Source organism: Hemicordylus capensis, chromosome 4, assembly GCF_027244095.1.
Source record: "Hemicordylus capensis ecotype Gifberg chromosome 4, rHemCap1.1.pri, whole genome shotgun sequence".
NCBI classification, from domain to species: Eukaryota; Metazoa; Chordata; class Lepidosauria; order Squamata; family Cordylidae; genus Hemicordylus; species Hemicordylus capensis.
In genome coordinates, this window is record NC_069660.1 from 43,251,299 (window position 1) to 43,274,857 (window position 23,559).

At 45.3% G+C, this 23,559-nt stretch overlaps 1 protein-coding gene across 20 annotated transcripts in view; it reads left to right on the forward strand.

Annotated features, from left to right (window-relative positions):
- EPB41L1 (erythrocyte membrane protein band 4.1 like 1) overlaps nucleotides 1-23,559 on the forward strand; it is a 247,953-nt gene that overhangs the window by 191,672 nt on the left and 32,722 nt on the right. For 16 of the 20 annotated variants that reach the window (XM_053249578.1, XM_053249580.1, XM_053249579.1 and 13 more), the window contains 6 exons: nucleotides 1,111-1,263; nucleotides 2,345-2,442; nucleotides 11,856-12,031; nucleotides 15,453-15,601; nucleotides 17,073-17,108; nucleotides 19,626-19,817. In XM_053249578.1, the coding sequence (XP_053105553.1) occupies nucleotides 1,111-1,263; nucleotides 2,345-2,442; nucleotides 11,856-12,031; nucleotides 15,453-15,601; nucleotides 17,073-17,108; nucleotides 19,626-19,817 (804 nt within the window). The remainder of the gene's footprint in view (nucleotides 1-1,110; nucleotides 1,264-2,344; nucleotides 2,443-11,855; nucleotides 12,032-15,452; nucleotides 15,602-17,072; nucleotides 17,109-19,625; nucleotides 19,818-23,559) is intronic. The other 4 variants (XM_053249593.1, XM_053249596.1, XM_053249598.1 and 1 more) reach the window with 2 other exon arrangements.

Here is a 23,559-nt window from a genome sequence, read left to right on the forward strand (position 1 = left end):
ACCACACTTAGTATGTTGCAGTTAATCCCTTAAAAGCCAGAGCAAATGAAATGCAAAATCTCATCAGCACACTCTTGTGAACTCCTTGATGGGCTAGCAGAGATGGAGAAACTTTGAGAAGATGGAAGGCACTGATTTTTTTAAAGGCACAGATTTGGATTCTGTAAGAGCTACAGCCCTCTCACGTGTGACCCACAGCTGTGGGTGCCTACCTCAGCAGCACTCTACTGACCCCTACCGTAGAATTTATTGAACAGGTTTCAAATGTTTAGGACACACAGGAGTAGTATATGCTGCAAGCAAGCAATAACCAAACCTGCCATGGACCTGGACATTTCATAAGAACTAGGAGGTTTCTTTAGGTGATTAGCACTAGCTGTAGACAGACATCTGTACTGCTGTGGCTTGTGGGGGATATTTTTTGATTGATTGATCAAGTGCCTTCAAGTTGGTGTCGACTCTTAGCGGCCACATAGATAGATTTTCTCCAGGATGATTTGTCTTCAACTTGGCCTTTAAGTGGTGCATTCATTGCTGTCATAATCGAGTCTATCTACCTTGCTGCTGGTTGTCCCCTTCTTCTCTTTCCTACAACTTTCCCCAGCATTACGGATTTCTCAAGGGAGCTGAGTCTTTGCATAATGTGTACAAAGTATGATAGTTTGAGCCTGGTCATTTGTGCCTTGAGTGAAAATTCTGGTTTGATTTGTTCTGTGATCCATCTTCAGCTGTATGCTAAACACACACTTCAACTTGAATCACAGAGTTAGAAGACACACAGTTTAGCCTTCCTGCCCCAAGGCAAGATGTCCTCAAGCATTGCTGATGGATAGAAGGAGGAAATTAAAATTAATCTATGGATGATTCATCTATAGAAATGTGAGCCAGGTGTTTGGAGACTGAGGCAAACAGCGGCCCACTCGGACCTTGGGAGAAACACACATTGCCCTGTCTCTGCTCCTTACATGCTTTACATCCTCCTTGTTGACCAGCTGCAAAATAACACTTTGGCATTAAGAATTTGCTCTGAATAGCCTTCTGACTGGACTGATTGCCTCTATATGCACTAACGCCTCTCTCTCTCTCACTTACTGCTGTGGCTACTGTCAGGATTCAGAAGGAATTGACATCATGCTGGGTGTTTGTGCCAATGGCCTTCTCATCTATAGGGACAGACTGAGGATAAACCGTTTTGCTTGGCCCAAAATCCTCAAGATTTCATACAAGAGGAGTAACTTCTACATCAAAATCCGGCCTGGTGAGGTAGGCATCTTTTCTTAAACAAGCAACCAACCAAAGCTTTCCCTTCTTAGCAGGCGCTGTACTGGGTAGTGAAATACAAATCAGTTCCTAGAGAGAATCAACATGTGCATTTTCTCATCTGGTTAATGAGTGTTGGACAGGGGTCCACTGGTTTGGCTTAACAGACAGCCATTTTTGCAGCTTCTCACTGCCCTTCTCACTGCCCTTGAGGCTTCTGGCACATGCCCAAACTTGGAAGCTGGTGGGGCCAATCTCTCACTATACACAGGGCTTTAAAGAAGCAGGAGTAATAAGAGAGTCTATTTGCACTTCTGCTTTCTTCAAAATTCATCATGAATAAAAAGAATAGACTCCGGTCCTCCTTGAGGGAGTGAAGTTTTTTGTCACCTTAATTAAGTGGCGCAGTGGGGAAATGCTTGACTAACAAGCAGAAGGTTGCCGGTTCGAATCCCCGCTGGTACTGTATTGGGCAGCAGCGATATAGGAAGATGCTGAAAGGCATCATCTCATACTGCACGAGAGGAGAAGTAAACCCCTCCTGTATTCTACCAAAGAAAACCACAGGGCTCTGTGGGCACCAGGAGTCAAAATCGACTTGATGGCACACTTTACCTTTACTGAAGCAAAGAAGTGGCACAAGTTTCTCATCACATCATTTCCCCCCAATATCTGGTATGAACTGAGAAGCCACTCTTCACTCCATGAGGAGTGGCTTCTCACATACATCTTGTGGGGAGGGGAAGGGCCTTGTGTTTCATATCTGGCATGGTGAAAGATTCTTTCCCTTTGATTTTGAGGTGTATGAGCTGGTAGGTAGGTAGATAGGCAATTCAGAGATAACTAGGAGAAGGGAGGAGCTTTGGGCTGGGTTGCTGGGTGTTTGTGAACTATGCAGTCACTAGAGGGCAAAGAACAATTGCCATTTGCAAGTGGGTTTGAGGACTTCCAGCACTGAAAAGAAATTTTGTATATCAGGCTGTCCTTTCCTGAGATATCTTCTTGATGTGCATATGATGGCACAGTTTGGTAGGGGATAATTTGGATCTTGATCATAATGCCCCATCTTTTTTTTCTTTTTCAGTATGAGCAGTTTGAAAGTACCATTGGCTTTAAACTGCCCAACCACCGCTCAGCCAAGAGACTCTGGAAAGTTTGCATTGAGCACCACACATTTTTCAGGTGAGATGAGAAAAATATTAAGACTTTGTTCTCTAGAATGAGTTTCGGCAATATATTTTGGATGGAGAAATTCAGATCTCTCCTCACCCATGAAGCTCATTGCCTTAGACAATTTGCCTTAGACAATTTGCTGTCTCAGGCTGACCTTTCTCCCAGAGTTGTTGTGAGGATAAAGACATATTCTAGCCCAACTGGAAACTGAAATAAATTGGATTAAAATAAATGTATGGGCAGGATTAATTAGAAGGCTAAATAACCCATAGAACAGAGTCCCAGCCAAATGTGACTCTTGTTGTGGCATGATTATTAGGGATGTGCATGGAACCGGTGGGGGGGAGGGCGGCGGCTTGAGGGGGGGAGGGGGGATACCTTTAAGGATTGGGCGGGTGCACTTACCTGTAAGGATTGGCAGGGCGGCAGCATACCTCACTGCCGCCCTATTGCCTCCATGGACAAGAAGTGGATGGAAGTACCCGGCGCACACACCCAACGATTGTGGGCGCATGCCGAGTACTTCCAGTCACTTCTGGTCCAATGAGGTAATGGGGCGGCAGGGAGGGATGCTGCCGCCCTGCCGGACCCTTTTAAACTGCAGCACTGGTGGGGAAAACACGGCCAGGGTGGGGGAGTACACCCTCCCCAGTCCATAAAGGTATCCCCTCTGCCTTCAAAGGGGCCAAATCACCAGTCTTTCGAACCTGTTTGGAGGCCCATGAAAGGGCCTCCGAACAGGTCCGTGCACATCTCTGATGATGATCTGAGGACTCCCAGGTGAAGTGAGTGTGCTTATTCTGGTTCCACCTCCTGAGCTCCTTTCTAAATCCGCTGTAGTTCAGAACATGGCAGCTGTTACCTTATTTACCAACAGAGGGAGCACTGGCATGTCCCTAGCAATAGACCAGGACTGCACAAATTCAGCCTTCCAGTTGTTGTTGGACTACAACTCCCATCACCCCCAGCCACAGTGGTAAATAATCTAGGATGATGGGAGTTGTAGTCCAAAGTTCGCAGAGGGCTGAAGTTGTGCAGCCATGCTATCGACAATGTAAAATACAGATAGCCTGTATTTTACCAGCCACCTAATGGCGCAGCGGGGAAGTAATTTGCCTAAGGTACAAGAGGTTGCTAGTTTGAATCCCCATTGGTAGGTTCCCCAGGCTATGGGAAACACCTATACTGGGCAGCAGCGATATAGGAAGATGCTGAAAGGCATCATCTCATACTGCGCGGGAGATGGCAATGGTAAACCCCTCCTGTAGTCTACCAAAGACAACCTCATGGCTCGACGGCACAACTTTAGTTTACTTTAGGTAGCATAAAGGGCAGGTCCAGGAGGTGTAGCAAGGTTGGAGGTAGCCGTGGAGGTCGGGGAGGGAATCTGAAGTGTGGCCCCTTGCTCACTGCCCCCCTCCTTTGCTCACCACTTGCCTCTACCTGCCCTCCGGGCTGCATTTGCCCCAACCTCCAGTGAAAACAGGCCTGCTTAAAGGAGTCAGCTGTTCTCGCTGGGATTGGGGCTGTGCTGGCACAGAGTTGGGGTCAGAGGCGTAACTATAGGGGGGGCAGGGGGGGCACGTGCCCCGGGCACCATCTTTTCGGGTCACATGGGGGGCGCCGCCATGACCAAACATTTTGTTTAAAATTTTTTTTAATACAAATTTCTCCTGCTTAGTGCAGCAGCGCTGCAGCAGTCAAGGGAGCGCATCGGCGCCCCCTCCCCCACGAGCGGTCCCTTCCGCACCGCCCGCACCCCCCCCCCAATTGCTTTGCTGGCGGCCAGTCAGTGGCCTGGCTTGGTGGCGGCGGGCGCTGCGGCGGGTGCCTTTCATGCTGCTCATTGCGCCTGCCCGCCCATGCCCCCCCCATTGCTTTGCTTGCGGCCAGTCAGTGGCCTGGCTTGGCGGCGGGCGCCTTTCATGCTGCTCACTGTGCCTGCCCTTGGCTGAGGCTCGCTCGCTCCGTCGCTCGCTTAGTCTGGAACAGCCAGAAAGAGGCCCTCTAGTGGCTTGCCAGCCAGAGGGTCTCTAGTCAGTGACGCATACATGCGCGACTCGGCCGGTGTGCCGTGTCGCGCTGCGCATGCGTGCGGTGCGTCCGTCCTCCTCTGTTCGCCTGCACGTGGTGGCGCGTCGCCGTCGCGGAGGAAAGCGTGGTTGCTGGGGCTGGGGCTGCACTGCAGCAGGCACAGGCAGGACGACGAGGACACACACGGACACCCGCACGGAAGAAAGGGTTCAGCGGTGGGCGGGTGGAAGCAGCAGACCAAGTGTCAGGGTGAGAAATTGAATGAGTTGCAAAAACTACAGAAGCCACATGTGGGGGGAAAAACATATTAAAGAATCAGGCTTTTATTTAGCTGCCCAACTGTGGTTCTCAGATGCCTAACAGGTGTTAATGTTTGCATTATACACTCCTCTCTCCGCCCCCAAAGAAAGAAAAACAATCATAAAGATTCTTTGGCACTCAATCTTAAATGCATGCATGTATATGGAACTGAGAGTCAATTCCCACAGCCTGGGTAGTACACTGTTGTACTACCTGTTGTACACTGTTGTACTACACTGTTGTACACTGTTGTACAACAGTGTGAGTTGACTCAAGCAGTGTAACATAGCTGCCTGTGCATTGTTACAAGGTGTTTCAAGAGAGTTTTACCATGAGTTCTGCTTGCTGGCATGCTCGTTTTTGCACTGTGAAAGCTTGCCTTGTGATCTCAGATTACGCTGAAGTGCTCCTATAACAGCTTCATCTCAGAAAAACCTGCAGTGTTAGCTTTAACAAGTGCCTGTGGTATCCTGCTAAAGACACAAAGTTTGGCAAGAAAAATGGGGGAGGGGGTTATATGCCAGGACCTTTGGAGATTGTCTCTTGCTTGTGAGGAAAAACCTAAGTATAATGTGGTGTGTATCATCAATCATTGCATCATAATTCTGTTGTTTGAGATACAAGCCAACTCCACAGGGTTGTTGCTTGTGAGGAAAAACCTAAGTATAATGTAGTGTGTATCACCATTGCATCATAATTCTGTTGTTTGAGATACAGGCCAACTCCACAGGGTTGTTGCTTGTGAGGAAAAACCTAAGTATAATGTAGTGTGTATCATCATTGCATCATAATTCTGTTGTTTGAGATTCAAGCCAACTTCACAGGGTTGTTGTGAGGAAAAAACACATGTGTGTCAGTCAGATGTATGCTGGGGGGGCGGCAGCGGGGGAGGGCGCGGCGGGGGGTGGGGCGCAATTTCAGTGCTTGCCCCGGGCGCCGTTTTCCCTAGTTACGCCTCTGGTTGGGGTAAGCACAGCCTGGTGGCAGCACAGTGGTGGTGGTGGTCGGCCATGAAGGTGGGTTCATGTGCCTGTGAGGGGCGGGCAAGTGGCAGCTGTGGTGACTTGCAGGCACCTATGGCCTGGTGGGTACGCCACTGGGAGGCTGTGCTGTTTTGTGCAACTCCCATTTGTTTAAATTATACTAGAGGTAAAAGTATGCTTTCACTGTCCAGGAATAGCTTGGCTGCAGAATACAATTTAGCAAAGGGCCGTTGTGAGTTTTTCACTCTGGCCGAGGCCCTGCTTCTAAAGCACAAAAGGAGAGGCCATTAATTTTCCCTGTCCCATTTGTGTGTCTTCAAGTAAGAGTCCGAATCCAATTCATGTGTCACATTTGGCTGCTGATATGCCACTGGAACAGCTGGATGGAGTGTTTTTCAGCAGTGTAACATTTGAAGAAGACACACATGCATTATTACAGATCATACGTCCCTGCACACAGAAGTCAATTTCATGCACTGCTCTCGGAAGTTGACCTACAATAAGGGTTTGCAACTCGAATGTTCATGTGGCTGGAAACAAGTGGGCTGCAAAATGGGGAGCCGGGGGGCGGGGGAGGCTAATGACCATGTGGATAGCGCATCACAATACATGGCGCTCTGAGACATGCACCTCAGCAGACTGAATAGAAGTAATCATGATCATAATGGTAAAATCCCTTTAAAAAAAATTTATTTTATCATATTTATATACCACCTGAGATAGAGATAGATAGGCGGTGTACATAATCCAAGTTACAATAATTAAAACATGTAACTTCCAGAGAGGAGGCTGTATTAGTGAGTATTATTGTTGTTGCTGGCTGTCATCCTGACTAAAGCTTCATGTGTGCAGTGAAAGAATACATGCCCGCAGTGGTAGCATCTCTGCTCCTGAAGCACAGGTGCCTGTGCATGACAGGATGTGGGGGTGGGGGCAATATTTCCACTTACCTTGTTTTCTGTTTTGAAAATATTTGCTTTTCAAAATCTTGTGGCCAATCATAAACTCCTCCTGCACTTCGTTTTAAGTTAGTCCGAAGGGTTGCGCCTTATAACTGTCGCATCACACCCAACTAATCTCCCCTCTTTTGCTTTGCTTGACAGTCAGCCTGATGAATAGTACTGGAAAACTCACATCCACACTCTTCTCTCTCTCTTTTTTTTTTACGGTAGATTTTTTTAAAAATATAGTAATTAAAAATATAACAATACTGGACAGTCGCTTTGCATGTATTTTCTTGTCCTAATTGGTGCCCAGTTGCGCTCTCAGATTCACTCTTCCACAACTCCTCCCCTACAGCGCCTGCCTCAGTGTGCCAGCACTGTGCACAGCTGCGTGCATAAGAATCTCCTCAATTCCCCCCCACCCCCCACAACTCACCTTTCCTCCTGCACCTGCAGGGATGATCAGAGTGGCAGCCATGTGCACAAAACGTTGCAGAAATTGTCCCTCCCAACACTCTAAGCCTCCTCCCCTTGTCTTTAACCCCACCCACCCCGCTATTTGCAGAGTGTAAATCCTCCCCTCTTAGCTTACCTTTTCCTTTGTGCACAGAGTCCTGCTGCTTGCTTGGATGATGGGGTGGAAAGGGCAAGGGGTCCACTTCTGCTTCTTCCTGGGGAAAAGGAAGTGGGGAAAGGAAGTGGATTTCATTGGGAAAAGAGTGAAGGGAAGCATCCCTCCCAAAAAGAAATGGAGATCCTTCCCTTTCTTTCTCTGCCAGACAGGCGTCTTACTTGCAGATGAGCTGAGCTCTTCAGGGGGCCCCTTCAGGCCAGCTGTTTCTCCTAGTCGCCTCTCAACTTAGCAGGACAGATGGAAACGGGTATGCACGCAGCAGCATAGCACAAGGCAAGACAAAATGTGTATCTGAGTGGTGGAAGCAAGGAAGCCGGATGGCTGATTGGAAACAACAGGCAAGCTGTGTGTTTCTAGTGGGTCTTGATGAGCCCCACAATATGTCTTGGTGGCCGCATGCAGTCCTGGGCCAAATGTTGTGCATGCCAGATCTACAGTATGAGCTGTGTTCCTTCCTCATATATTTCACGAAGTAGGTCATGGTTATTTGAGCTTTAAATATTACAGTCAGTGGTTCAATGAAACACAGGTATTGGCATGTGTGGGATTAGCTGGTTCCCTCACGCATGCATCAAGCAACCAGAAAATTACTTCCAACACAAAAATATCTACTGTATCATGGCTGTCCACATCTATATCTACCTGGATACTAAAATAGTCTTCAGAGGCCTTATCCAGGCCCTTCTGAAGTGAGGCAGTTAGAGACAGGAGAAAGAGCCATTTCAGTCATGGAGCCCAAACTATGCAGTGTTCTCTCTAGGGAGGCTCAGCTTGCACCAAACCTTATGTCTTTTGAGACCTTTTATTTGCCCAGACCTTCCAGCATGTTCTCAAAGTGGGTGTTAAGGTTGTTGACAAAGTCTTATGAGCCTTGCTGGTTTTATTGTTTCTGATCTGTTTTACTTTCATTTTTTAAATCTTAATGTTTTGATTATTGTTGTGAGCTGCCCTGGAAGCTGTAAAACTGGAGGGCAGCACAAACAGTTTTTTTTTTTTTTAATACATACATAAACAAACACCAAGAATTCACAACTAGGGGTTCCCAGACACTTGCAGATCTGTGTTTGCCCTCCTTTTCCCTCCAGTGCTGTTGGAGGAGCTAGGGAACTCTGGAGACGGCCACTTGCATTGGAAGCAGACTTATACAGAGTCAGACCATTGGCCTATCTACCTCAATACTGTCTACACTGATTGGCAGCCATTCTCAGTTTCAGGCAGGAGTCTCTCCCAGCCCTACCTTGGAGATGCCAGGGAATGAACCCAGAACCTTGTGCATGCAAAGCAGATACTCTACCACTGAGTGACAGTCCCATCTCTGAAGGAGAATATCTTACAGCAGACAGTGCTTACATGGAGTCATCCATCCAAATGCAAACCAGGGAAGACCCTGTTTAGCAGAGGGGACAATTCACAACCAGCATTCATCCCTATGTCTTATGCCCAGGGTTTGTATATATTATGCCCATCATAAGCACTATGCAGAGACACCCGCCTCGTACCAAAACTTACAGCATATGGTATTTGGTGTTCAATTTTGAGGATCATAACATTAATTTTTAAAGGGGGAAACCCTCCAGATATCATCTGCTCTTGACTATGGAGATGAGCTAGAAAACATGTGCCTATGAAAACCTCAGAAGCCAGACATGAGTTAATCAGGACAGCCAATAGGCAGGAGGGCATTTTGGTGAATAGAGTCTTGTCCTTTCCTATCACAGGCAAAAGCAAATATATGTGCATCTACTTAATTTACTCAGTTAACTAAATTTGGATTCATTTTTACACCCAGAGCAGGACATGTCTTCTAGGCAATCGTTGCTACACATCTTTTGCTCCATTCCCTATAGATGGGATACTTTCAGAGGCATCTGAGATCTCAGGAAAGGCTGTAGGACTTAGAGGCATTCTTCTTCTCTCTTCCAGGCCTCACACCTCTGAGATTTTGTACTTCTGTCTGCATCGGAAGCATTTTCTGTTCTGACAGAGCAATCTTTAATACATCAAGACATAGAGACAGAGACTTCACTCTGTAGGTTTTCTGTGACAACTTTTCCCCCTTTAACAGTCATTGAAAAGCAGCTGGCAGCACATCCCTGGATGCATTTAGAAGTTTTGTTCCTTTAGATGACAACAAAACCCAGTGTGACTGGCTCAGGATTTCATTGTCACATTGCAGAGGCATCCACACAATTCAGGGAAATCTGTCTTTCCACATAGTGTTTTCCACAGTCCCCTCTGCAATCCAGCATGACCTCCTTAGGTGGAAGGGGGAAAGGAGAGAGATTTTTTAGTGGGGGAAAGGTCTACGCCTTTAGCATAACAAAGCAATACAGAGAAGTGACAGCGTGTCAGAATTCAGCTTATGCTAGGATTTGACAAAGATGCAAGTTCAAGGCTTCAGTCAGTAGCTGGCAAGAGCCATTCATCCAAGCCACATCACAGTTAGGGATGTGCATGAACCAAGGTTTGTGCACAGGTTCGGTGCCAAACCAGCATGCTGAACATGTGTGTGCTAGCGCCGTACACGGGTTCTTGGGAGGAGTGCAGCTGCAGCAGGAATCTGCATGGGGTGGAGAAAAGCAGGTAAGGACCTGCTCCCCTCCTTTTTAAAGATCCTGCTCACTGCCACCCCGGCGGCGATGAACCAGTTAGGATCTTGTCCAAATCAGCTTGGTGCCGAAGCTGTGCACGAACCTCCATTCATACACATCCCTAATTGCAGTATAGGATCCAGCAATCACAAGCAACAAGAGGCAGAGTCATCAGGTCAGCTAGAATCAAGAAGACTCTGTGGCAGTGATCTTCAATATTTTTCAAGTGGGGGACAATTTGGCAAACAATCTCCAATATGAGAGCCATTTCCCACTGTGCTGACCTCTACACAGTATTGTTCTTTTCCCAGTGCTGGTGGAGTCCTCTCTTAAGAGCTCTTTGGAGAAAGAGCTGGAAAGGACTACACTTCCCTGCACTTTATACATGCCTTCCAAGATGGCGCAAGGGCTCAAGAGGGCTCCATTTCCTTTAAAGGAGCCTCACTGGCACTGGACAAACCACAGCACTGCACAGTGCAGAGTATTCAGCTTTGACCAAAGCTTTGCACAGGCCCAATAAGCTGGACAGGGAGCCACATTTAGGGTTGTCTGGGGCCACCACTGGCCTCTGGGCCCAGCTCTTTCCTGGCCAAGAATATCTGCGATATGGGACAAGTGGGCCAAGATTTGAAGAAATACAAACCCATGTTTCTCATGCACATATAAGCCATTTGTTTGCAGTGGAGGGGTAGAGCCTTCCCCATTTATTCCTACCTCGTGCATTTCATGCAGCGTTATCTATATCCTTGCCTCCGCTTTATGCCTACTACCATCTCAGTACAGGGTGATTGTACAGTTCTAAAGGATCTTAAAAACCTAATTTAAAAAGCAATCCTCAAGGGCTTTATACCAACGCTATATTTGCATTTACAGAATAACAGATGTTTGAAAGCAGATGTCCTGATAAAGCAGCCTGATAATGCAGTATAAGTGGATACATTTACAGGAATGTAAATGCATCTTCTCCAAAGAGCTGTGTCAGCAGATGCTTGCTTACCAAACCAACAAAATATGCTGGCAGAAGATTTGTGCCTAGTTCTGGCTTAAGTCCCACACTGTTTGGTTATTACTCTGTCCTTGGCACGTCAGGCATTAGCATCTACAGAAATGATTGAGAAATGTGTGGAAGATTGTTGGCTGAGACATCTCTCAAAAACAATATGAGCAACTACAGTAATGCTGTAATTACCAATCATCGTTTAATCCTAATTAACCATGATGGTGGGACTACAATCAGTACCTAAGCATGGGTTCTCACGTTACACTTCATGGGAGCATGCCTGTCTCACCTATCATAGATAACCCTTTAACTATGATTGCACAAGTCATGAGAGCAGCCTACTTTGAAGATGTACGTTACTACATAAGTAACATGCAAATGGGAGGAAGAAGGTTGTTGTGTCACCAGAGAATGGCCATTAGTGACAGAATGGGAACCTGGTAACTGGGTGAGAATCAAACTTGTGGGATAGTGCCACCAAGCTGTACGTCAGATCATAAATCACATCTAATAATATTTGTCCCTGAAATAATGGCTAAATTATTTGTTTTGTTTGTTGATTATGTTTGTGCGGATGGCACTTTGTACAGAAAGAGAAAATAGAGACAACAGATGAAGAGGAGGGAAGCTGATGCGGAGAACAATTAGGGAAGAATATACTATTATCTCATATACACTTAGGTTAGTTACAGAGTACAGTGGTATGGGAGTTTGGCCAGTGGCTTCACAGAAAAGGTGAGTTTTGAGGAGGGATTTACAGGAAACGACTTTGAACATTCCAGTGTCCGTGCCACTCTGAGGCTGACTGCAAGCTATTTCTGGCTAAAATCCTTTGATCCAACTTACAACTTTATCAAGACATGATTCTCTCCTGTTCTGTTGTTGAATGGCACACTGATTTGTTACCTGTTGCCCTCCTCCTCCTCTCTTCTTCAGGCTGGTGTCCCCAGAGCCTCCCCCAAAGGGATTCCTTGTCATGGGCTCCAAGTTCCGCTACAGTGGCCGGACACAGGCACAAACACGCCAGGCCAGTGCCCTGATTGATCGTCCTGCCCCATACTTCGAGCGCTCCTCCAGCAAACGGTACACCATGTCTCGCAGCCTCGATGGAGGTACGCCCCAAATTGGGGAGGGGGAGGGAGATTGGTTCACTGGTGGGCATGGGGAGACTTTTGTTGAAAGGATGGGGCTGTCTGCAGAGAGGATGTGGGGCTGAGGGATAGCTGAGCAAGCTGATTAGCTTTTGCTGGTGAACTCCAGAGCAATTTTTAAAAAGTCGCGGAGGGATCGAAGTCTCTTTTAAACATGTTGACAATCTCTACATCCTTGAAACAGAGCCAGTTCTACAAAATAGGCATACAGCTGTCCCTCGCCAGCTGTGAGGATTCCATTCCTGGAAAACCTCACAGTTGGGAAGCAATTGGAAAGCATTGAAAACAGGGGTTCGGGGGAGGAAAGACCAGAAAAAGCAGTTTAAAATAGGGGGGGAACCCCCTGACCCTCTCTGACCTCTGGAAATGACCCCCTGACCCCTGGAAATTGCCCCAAACCCCTGAAAATTATCCCCTGACCCCTGGAAATGACCCCCTGACTCCTGAAATCCCCCCAAACCCCCTGCAGAAACTCAGGTCACGATTGGTGAGATCTGCCACAATTTCCCAGTTGTGGATACTCAAATCCGCGATTGGGAAACCTGCGATTGGCGAGGGATGACTGTGTGTGTGTGTGTGTGTGTGTGTGTGTGTGTGTGTGTGTGTGTGTGTATGCAATGACAACCTACTGTGGGTACAAAATATGGTGGCCATGGTGCTGGTATTTATGTTGCAGAGTACACTTAACTCTAACCTTACCTGCTTTCAGACACACGACTCTAAGGACAGCATGAGGCTATCACTTACTATCTAATGTTCTCTGACTGAGATGTTTCCTCTAGTACAGGCAGCTGATGGCTTGCTCCGAAGGCAGCTCGCATTACCTGTTTGTTCTTGGGCCCCATAAACAAACTACCTTCAAGATCCCCACTCTTTGCACATTGACTGGAATAAATAACGGAGAATATTTATTAATAGGAAGGCAATGTGGTGAGAAACCAGCCTACCAGCAAGAATGATATCTCTGTGTCTATCTATCTATCCCTATCCAGACATTAAGTTGTTCTTGCACTCATTCATTCAATTTCTATACCGCCCTTCCAAAAATGGCTCAGGGTGGTTTACAAAGCAAAATAATCAATAAATAAGATGGATCTCTGTCCCCAAAGGGCTCGCAATCTAAAAAGAAACACAAGGTAGACACCAGCAACAGTCACTGGAGGTACTGTGCTGGGGGTGGAGAGGGCCAGTTACTCTCCCCCTGCTAAATAAAGAGAATCACCACGTTAAAAGGTGCCTCTTTGCCAAGTTAGCAGGGGTCGGATGTCTGTACATACATACATGTTTTTATGTGAATGACGGGACCAGCTTTCTTTCAAAAAGTGAACCTGGATACAGGCCCCCTGAAATGCAGGATACAAATAGGAAGTGTAGCGCTGTACCGGTGTTCAACATAACATGCAAATAACTGTACTTGTATAGACTGTGATCAGATTGTATGAGTACTCTGTCTCCAAAAGGCTCATAATCTAAAAAGAAAATAAAGGGTCTTTTGAAGAGAACTGAAGTGTTAATATGTGCATTGCATTGCCAATGTATCAACTAAAAAGAAACAGAAGGCAGATACCAGCAACAGCCATTGGAGGGATGCTGTGCTGGGGTTGGATAGGGCCAGTAGCTCTCCACCTGCTAAATATAAGAGAATCACTACTTTAAAAGGTGTCTCTTTGCTCAGTTAGCAGAGGACCTGCTATCTATCTATCTATCTATCTATCTATCTATCTATCTATCTATCTATCTATCTATCTATCTATCTAAAATAGATAGATATCTCTTCAGAGGAGTAAGAGAGGACACTTTATCATTAGCACCTGATTAGTGTTGGGACCCAGCAAACAAACTCCCCAAGATCGGCACTCTGAGGATCTTGTACACGGGGGATGAATGAACAGTTTTTCTCTTCTCCAGTCTGAAATTGTTTATTTATTTAGAATATGTTATTTAGAATATATCTTATACTGCTTTTCAACAACAATTCTCAAAGCAGTTTACAGGGCAAAAGGAACGAGATGGTTCCCTGCCCCAGAGGCTCCCCACCTAAAACAAAGTGCAAGAGAGATGCCAGCAACAGCTGCTGGGATCATTTGGGACAGATGCTTCCCTGCTGATGAATATGAGAGAGCCATTACTTTGGAAGGTGCCTCTTTGCCCAGTTAACAGGGATTGTGAACTGTTTACATAAGTGTTGGAGAGTTTTCTCTTAGTGCATGGCTGAGGAGATGATGTTCCCAGAGAGATCCTAGTAACTATTTTTTAAATAATGACAGAATGGCGGGGGGGGGGAGTATTGAAGTGCTTTAGAAAGGGATGTCTGTATTTAAAGGGGTAGTTTAAAAGAGAGAATCTAAAATAGCAGACTGGCCTGATTCACCCCATCCTTACACATTCCATTTTCTCTTACTTCTTGGGTATAAGGTTGTTATGGCTGGGGATGATTGCATGTATGTATGTATGTATGTATGTATGTATGTATGTATGTATGTAAGTAACACATTTATATACTACTTTATATAAAATCTCAGGGCAGTTTACAAGGATGGGAGTTGTAGTCCAACAACATCTGGGGACTGAAGGTTGGGAATTACTGTAAAGTGGGACTGGAAGGAACAGCTCCATTTCAAATTCCAGGACAGAAAGTGGGTGGTATTTACATTATCAGCAAACCTTATAATCCCCTTATCCAAAAGTGTATTTTTGGATAGTTTATTGTGGTTTCTTTTTATACCTCACAATGACTATAACAAAGTTATCGATGTGATTCAGACAGTCACCTGTTGTTTTTAAGCAAAAGGATTTGCTTCTTAGCAATGCATAGCTAATCTGTAGGCCCATCTAGTTCGTTCAAGTCACTGTGTGGAACCAGTGAGTTGACCAGAGATACAGGTGCTCCTGAGGAATAGTCATGCTTCATCTGAAACACAAGGGAAGTGACGATGCCCCTCCTCTCTGCAGATGGCACCCCTGACTGGACAGCTCCTGCTATAGCATTGTAGGGTTCAGTATAAATGGCCTATAGGCCAATTATTGCCCAGTATCCTAGGCAAGAAAGAACTGAGTTCAATGCAGCTGAATAGAAATATTCCAGGACTATTAAATAATTAAGTCACACCGTTCATGGAAGATAAAGTAAATTGAACCCCAAAGTTAGGGTTTGTTTGTTTGTTTGTTTGTTTGTTTGTTTGTTTGTTTGTTTTGACACTGAGTTCTCTGGGCCTGTGGGATTTGTCCCAAGGAAAAAGGGGCTCACTTTTTTAGCCTTTTGAAACTGCTTTGGATCCAGTATTAGAAATCTGTACAGTAGTCTGTAGGGAAGAACTTTGTCCTTGTTTTTGTCTGGACTCAGTGGGACAAAATAGGGCTCCTCTATCTCTCTCCCATGCAGAATTCTCCCGCCCTGCTTCAGTCAGCGAAAATCACGATGGAGGAACAGAGTCAGAGAAGAGAGACGAAGACAGCAGGTATGGCGGAAGGACGCAGTCAGAGGCTGAGGATGAGGAGGTGACAACTCCAACAAAAATAAAGGAGTTAAAGGTACACACTTGCATCATGTTATTTGAAGATCTGCATCTAGAGGGATGTTGCTGACATATTTTGCTCCTGGCATAGATAGCTTCTTTCTAAGTGGTGCCTAAGATATTGCAGAATGCAATGATATAATATATTTAGTTCCCACTATCACTTCCCAGCTCAAAGAAGACCGTTCCCTGGTTCACCTCTATGATACTGAATAGTCCTGGTGAAGAATCCCTCCTACCTGTAGGCCAACCTGAGGCCTTCTCATGAAATTTCAGTGTACAGTTTGGTCTCAAATACCCACAGTTCCCTTTGGTATTCCCACAAGTATAACCATAGCTTCCTCTATTAAGACTCTCTCAGCTTTGGGCCTAGGCATATGCATCAAAACAAAATGCCTAGGGATGAGCTTGAAACAAAATGCAAATGGCCAAAACATTCCATCAAAAACAGCAGTCGAGCTGGCTGTTTACAAACTTGAAATGTTTCAATTATAGGAAACAATAGGGAAACTCGAAACACCCCATTATTCCCCATGGGTAGCTGCTAGGCACACCAAAATGGGTTGTGTGATTGGGCATGATGGGTGCTCCTTCCACTCAGTCCACAAAAGAAATAGGCAAGTGGGCAACTCTTAACCAGTTTTTAACCTTTTCCCCCAACCCCCATACTCTCCAAGAATGGTGACTTTGGTCCTGGAATCAGTACTAGAACCGTTTTAAAATATCACGGTTTCCCTGCTACAGCGCTGGTGTTATATTGAGTCCCGGCCTATACACCTAGATGTTTATTGCCCTCTTGTTTTAAAATTAGTGCTTCTGACAACAACATGGGTAGGCAATATCCCACAGACAAGTCCACACGTACAAGTGCTGAATCCTAACTTCTTATGACAGAATCTAGCTTTCCAGCCTGTATGTCTCAAAGTCTAGCTCTTATATTTCTCTTTTTATCCCACCAAAGTTGAATTAGGAGATGGGCTTTACATCGTGATGAGCAAATGCCCCTTTTCTTAATTTGAGCCTCGTCTGTCTCTGGCAAGCCGTTCTTGGTGCCAGTTTCTTCTCTCCCTTTACAAGGGTAGGTTTGCTTGGGAAATTGAGGAGACTGGTAAGGATTTCTGGCTGGGGGCAGGAGCGAACACAGTACAAGCCAGGCCAGAATTTGACAGATCTAGGTTTGGCTCATAATTAGTCATGGAATTCTGAATGGGAGGCTCTTGAATTTCAATGTCCCTTGTTTTTAAATTCTTCTTCATCACTACATGTATAGAGCACAACATCACTGGGTTCCTGGCTCACAGGGAAAGGCTTAAACCATAGGAACCGTTTCCCACATCAGCAGCCTGCTGCTGAAAGGAAGCTCACACAGGTAGCACCACAGGTTCTGTTTTTTTTGGCTCCTGAGTTAAAACTAGAGTGTAATGTATATTGTATGAGTTCTGTTGACTGACCCTGCCAGTTACTTTCCCCCCTCTTTTTGCTACCAGCCGGAGCAAGAAACCACCCCAAGGCACAAGCAGGAGGTATTCTCTCTCTGGAATGTCTTAATTCCTCATCAGTGCATCATAGTGTTCATCCCTTTAAAAAATGCAAACATCATTGTATGTGCCCCTGTTTACTGGAATGCAAGATGCACTTGAACTAGGAGCGGTAAACATCCATCCCTCACACAGTCTTCAAACTCATGATGCTTAACTGCAAGGGTAGTTCTTCCCTGGAAGCATAAGCAGCATCTTTTATTCCACTAAATAAGGCATCCTCCTTCATCTTGTTCATATGAACTAGAAGCTGTCCTAGCAAGCAACCAGTAGCCAGGTCACCTGAGCTACTTGTTTCCTGGGAAGTCATACCTATTTTATTTACCAACTGACTCTTTCCTGTGTTCTCCTCCTGGTGTTCCATTGTCTCTGTTTCTTCACTTTCCGGCCCTGATGTCCTCAGGTAGGAGACAGTTGTTTTAGATGCAGAAAGAGGCTTGAATGTGCATCCCTGAGTCATAGTTCAGAACTCCTGCATCAGTATCACCATGCAGGTCCAGTTTAGAGCAGAACTGAAATGGGGGCTTCCAAGAAGGCATAGACTAAAGCTGCCAGTCGGCAGAGAGCAACATCCTTAAGTTGCTTGCAATTTGTCTTTGAATAAAATGTGATTACAAATGCATTCATGGGGTTAAGTAAGAATAAGAGTATAGTCATGTCCCAGCCCTAGCTGTTACAGTGTCTTATAAATGGCTGTGAACAAGAAAGTTAAGAAGATCATTATTGTACCTGATGGTTTGCAGAACACGTCTGAAGAGGAATTCTGCTAGGCAGAATAGTTGCTTAACTTTATTTTAGAGCAGATCTGCAGGATCACAGTGTATTGAATCACATGGGAGAGTTTTGTTGATTTTAGTGGGTTTGGATCAGGCTTTAGAATCAAAGCATGAAAACAAACAGAATGAAATGATTTGGCTGTTGAAGTAGTCCAGCTAAAATTCTAGTTTTTCAGTGCCCACTGCAGGAGTGACAAGCCCTGTTGGTCACTGGTTTATTGCCTGGCCATTCCCACAGGCTTCTTTCCCCACTTTCTCCAAGCACCTGAGCTTCAGTGCCGGCAAATGTTACCTCGATATTGTCTCATCATTCATTACTTCTGCATGTTCTGTGTTGCCACCCTTTATGGTCCTTATTTACAACCTAACCGGGATATGAATGGGGCAAGGGGCAAACTGCTTCAGAGATGCACATCATTGAATTCTTTGCTTCTTGACCTCTAAGATGGTCATTCCCAACATGTTTTCTGTTGGTTAACTACAAGAGAATTGCTGGCAAGCCACAAGCACAAATTTAAATTGTAAAGGGCCCTGTAAGTATATATCCAGAGAGGAGGCTGCCCACCACGTATCTGCATGAATTGCTGCTCTGGCCTTGCCTCCGCTGATGGCAAATGATTCTGCCACATTACTGCACTGGGTGCAATTGGATCATTCAGTCACTCCCAGTGCAGAAATGCAGAAGAAATGTTCAACCTTAACTGGCTCCCTGTTACCTCTCTGCATGAATGACTGCTCTAGGCTTGTTTTCTTCTGATTGAGGGGCACCCGCAGAACAGTGACTTGTGCAGACACACAAGGGGGCATTCCTTTGAGGCGAAGCAATTCTTAGTCTTTACACAGTTTTAAAATAAACCCTGTGAGCCTCCAATTTTAATTCAGGAGAAAGGCTAATTTGGCTGTCAGAAGTTTGGGCTATGCTGCTTTAGGGCAAGGGGAACTGAGGCTGCTAATTGCCTTTTGTGGTCCATGGATGGATCCTTGAATTATAGAAGAGGCTTTATCTGGAACAGAACAAAAGACTGTCAAACCCTAAATTCTTACAGGAGTTTGACAGAAATATTTAAGGTCTTTCTCTCCCTTTGAATCAGTTTGCATAGTCCAGCAGAGTGGAGCTTCACTTACCACAGTAAAAGGTTTACCAGCGGGCAGCAGTGGGGGTGTGTGTGTGTGTGCTATGTTTTAGTGCTGGTCCAGAACCCAACTTTATTGTGAGCCAGAATTAGATCCCTGTTCTGGACCTTTTTGCTATTTCAAATGACCTGAATCTGGCCCTGATCATGATGACAGCTTGTAGAAATTCATTGAAGATAGTAAACACAGGATGGGAATCAATCCGGCAAGGCCCTTGGGCTGTTGGCTCTGAAATGACCAGTTTTCCAGTAAAACCCTAACACAGGCCAGTGGAAGCCAAGGAGGATTACTACAGTGTTTAGTCAAAGGGGGATAGAAATTGTCTTTACAACCCGCAAAAGCAGTCTCCTTGACCCTGGTGAGTTTTCTTCAAGGATACAACAGGATCATACTTTATTCAGTCCAGTGGCAGGAGCTGTATTTCAGCACTACTTGTCACCTGTGCCTTAATCACTATTACTGCGGAGAAAATATGACCTCCAAGATATTCTAAGTTCAGTGAAGCTTCCACCTCCCAAACATCACTTGTCCCATTCATGTTCCCTCCTCTGACCCTCACCTCAGTAGTTACCTTCCCCTCTCCCTCCACAAGTTTTTAGACAAACCGGAAGATGTTTTGCTAAAGCACCAGGCCAGCATCAATGAACTGAAGAGGACACTGAAGGAACCCAACAGCAAACTTGTGCACAGGGACCGGGATAGAAGACTGCCTTCCTCACCTGCTTCTTCCTCGCCAAAACACGAGGATGAGACACCCAAGGGAACCCCGGAGAAGGCCAATGAGGTTTGTTTTACTGTTGTCATCATTATATTATGGTTTCATCTGTTGTGTATCCAAACTATGCAACTGTGCTATCTGTCATATTTGTATGTTGGAGGTTTCGTGCTTGATTCCTTATCTGTCTTGCAGCACAATGGAGTGAGCCTGGTGAGGGGCTGTGTGACATTATCTCTAATGTATTTGATTTCTCCCCAGCCTGTACCATCAGACTTTGTTCACCACTACATGGCTTGACTGTTACATAGTGAGCACTCTATCTCTCATTTCTTTAGAACAGCAATTTCCTCAATTCCAGGCAAATCTACAAATACTATTTTAATGGCAAGATTCTTCCCCCACCCCACCCTCCCATCCCCTCCTGCTTTCTCTGCTAGATTCTGCTTTAAGCTATTTATGAAAGTGTTTTGTTTGTGAAGAACCAACCACATGAATCCTGTATAAAAACCAAGGGTAGCTGAAATTGTGTCTCAGCAGTATAGCCTTGTGATCTGAAGGTTATGGAAGCTTCCCTAAGTGCAGATCCTACATCTGACAGTTTGTATTGAACTGGAGTAGTATACAGTTATGCGTTGTGATGGTGGCTCAGCCAGTCAAGTTCTTTTTGGGGTTCTCAGAATGAGAGCCCAGGGACTGTGCTGGGTTGACCCTAATACTAGAACTCTGGATTGACCTTTTAGCACAAGCAAAGCTAGGTTGACCACAATTTTGCTTTGAGTTTTATGTCTAGCAGCATGACACACTTTTATTCAAGCAGGTTCCTGCGAATCTACCTGTAGTCAGGATTTAGATTAATGTGCCTATGCACCACTTAATTGATACAGCAGGTGGCTCCAGCTTGCCCTCCTCTGTGTTGTGTGAATTACAGCAGACCCAGAAGTCAAAGGAGACGTGAGATTTGGTAAGATTGTTGAAGAACCTATAGGCAAGGCAAGATAAAGATGTATTCAGGAATTAATATTTACAGTTGACGTATTCAGGGAAATGTAATATAATAGCAAGCCTATTAAAAAAAACATAGAATAGCGTTATACCTAATATTGTGACTTCAGCATAAATGTTGAACACCACAGTTCAGGTGCCATAGTTGATTAAAAGCCTGTAGTTATGTAGACCAGGAGTTCCCAATCTGTGGTCCTCTAGATGTTCCAGTTAGCTACAATTTTATTGTGGTTGTGGATGCTGAGAGTTGTAGTTCAGCAACATCTGGAGGACCACATGTTGGGAACCCCCGGATGTAGACCATACTAGGGCTGCTTGAGATGTTATGGCCACTATTATGTAGAGGCTTCTGGAAATGGATCCACATGGTGGAAACTCCCTGCAAGGGCAGAAGTGTTTGAAAGCAACCAGGATATTCCACACGGAGAGCAGCTTTCTAATGCTGCGGCTGCCTTATGGAGCCACTGCCCTGTGAAAATGTATGCAGCAGCTTGGTGCTTGGTGGTTGTTCTGTTCAGCTTTCTCATATTTGATTGATTGATTAATTGCTGCTTACCTGGTATCTCTGTAAAGCAGTCAGTGATTACACTGGCTGACGTGATGTGCAGCATTACATTGGCTTAATAAGGGCTGCGTGTCCACAAGGAGTCTCTAGCATCCCTGCGGCGCAGCCAAGTGAGCGGGGAGCAAACTCACTCAGACTTCATGAACACATTTATGCAAGTGGAAAGGACTTTTGGAGTGAGGGGAGAGAAGCTAAAATTGCTCCCCTTTCCCACTTGACACCTCCCTGTTCAGCAGCACATTGGGCTATCCTCAGGGACACTAGGCTTGCAGCCTAGACAGGTCTAGACATTAGACCTGCAGCCCTTCTTAAAGCAAACGTATTGCTGCACATCATGCTGACCACGGAGACTGTAAGTTGCCTCCCTTATCAAGAGAAGCATTTCTTTTGAAGTAATGTGACATTGCACCCCACATGGACAGACCAATCTCTGCATTTTCTTCCCCATTGACAACTGACGACATTGACAACATTTACATAAGGCCTATATGGTGCAGTTGTCCGAGGAAAGGGATACAACATATTGCAAATCTTGTTACCATAACTGGACTGTGGCTGATTATGCAGCACCTACCTGAGCTGGTGTGTGTGTGTGTGTGTGTGTATGTGTGTCGTGCCTCTGTAGGGGCCATTGCAGAACAGAGCAGTCCCACTCCAAAGCTGCACAAATGCAGAGTGGTGTCCATTAGAAATAATGAGCTTCCTGTCATTCAACTGCATTTGCACAGCTTTAAGTCAGAGCAAAACCTAATGGAGGTTTCGCACACACAGACTTGTGTTACATGCATGCAGTCATGTAAGCGAATGCTCTACTGCCCATGTTTTGCTGTGCAGTGTGTCAGCCACTGTTGCAGTGATGATTCTCCCAGATGTTTCCAACTGCTAAACTCAACCTGAGTTCAGATAAAATATCAGAACTCCCTCTGTATAGATTCAAAAATAAAGGACAGCAGTTATACGAAGAATATAGGCATGAACATATAGATACCCAGCACTGAAGATGTTCTCATTAGTCTTATTGTTTGGGCAGTTGTATTTAAACCTGTGCTGTTCAGGTCTAGAACACTTTCCTGGATTTGTTTTGTTCAGTTTGTGGTGTCATAGAGGAATGTTTGGACTAAATGAAGGAGGTTGGGCTAGAAAATTATTTGATTCTACCACCCACTCTTCCATCAATGCAGCCAGAAATATCTCCACAGCAGTTGTTTGCAAGTGGAATCCAAAGACCCAGAGTCATAGTTTGGGAGTGCTCTTGGACCCAGACCTCTCCCTGGTTCTCAGGTTGAGGCAGTGGTCAGGAGTGCTTTTTATCAGCTTTGACTGATATCCCAGCTTCGTCCATTTCTTGAGATAAATGACCTGGTATGTATGTTGGTAACCTCCAGACTTGATTACTGCAATGTACTCTGTGTTGGGCTGCCTTTGTATGTAATTCAGAAACTACAATTGATGCAGAATGTGGCAACCACTAGGTTGGTCTCAGGAGCAACCCAAAGATACCTTGTTTCTCCTGTTCTAAAAGAACTTTACTGGCTACTGGTATGTTTCTGGGGTAAATACATACTATCTATAAAGCCCTTAATGGCTTGGGCCCATGGTATCTAAGTGTCTTCTTCATCACTAATACTGCCACCTACTGGGATAATGAGGGTGCTTTCCAGATTAGGCCCTGCAACGGGCTCAGGATGTCTCTCTGAAGTGTGCTTCCACACTTCCTGTGTTGTGACACCACAGCCCCTACACTGACAGCAGGGTGCCATTCATATTTCCAATGCCTTGTTTCGAATTTAATTGCTGCAATATAGTTCTATGACATCACATATCCGGCATAAAGAAGTTGCTGTTTTTTTGGGTTGTTAGTTTCTGCGAGACTGCTCCCCATGCTGTTTATGTTTTGGATGCGATTTGCCTGAATGGAAGCATTTTGCTGCTGCTGAATGGCTAATCTGGAAAGCACCCTTGAGAGGTCCAATTGCAATTGCCACTGGCTCATTTGGTGGTGTCTTGGAGCTGGGCCTTCTCTGTGGTCATACTGGGACTGTGGAGCACACTCCTTGTCAGAAAAAGAGCTTTCCCATCTCTGTCTGTCTTAAAGGAAGTCCTCAAAACACTCCTGTCTCTTCAGGCTTTTAGTTCATTTTTTCATATATTTTCATATAATGGTTTTTGTATAATTGTTTTATTTGTTTTCATTGTTGGTTGCTTTTATATATTTTTGAATTTTATGTAAACCACCTAGAG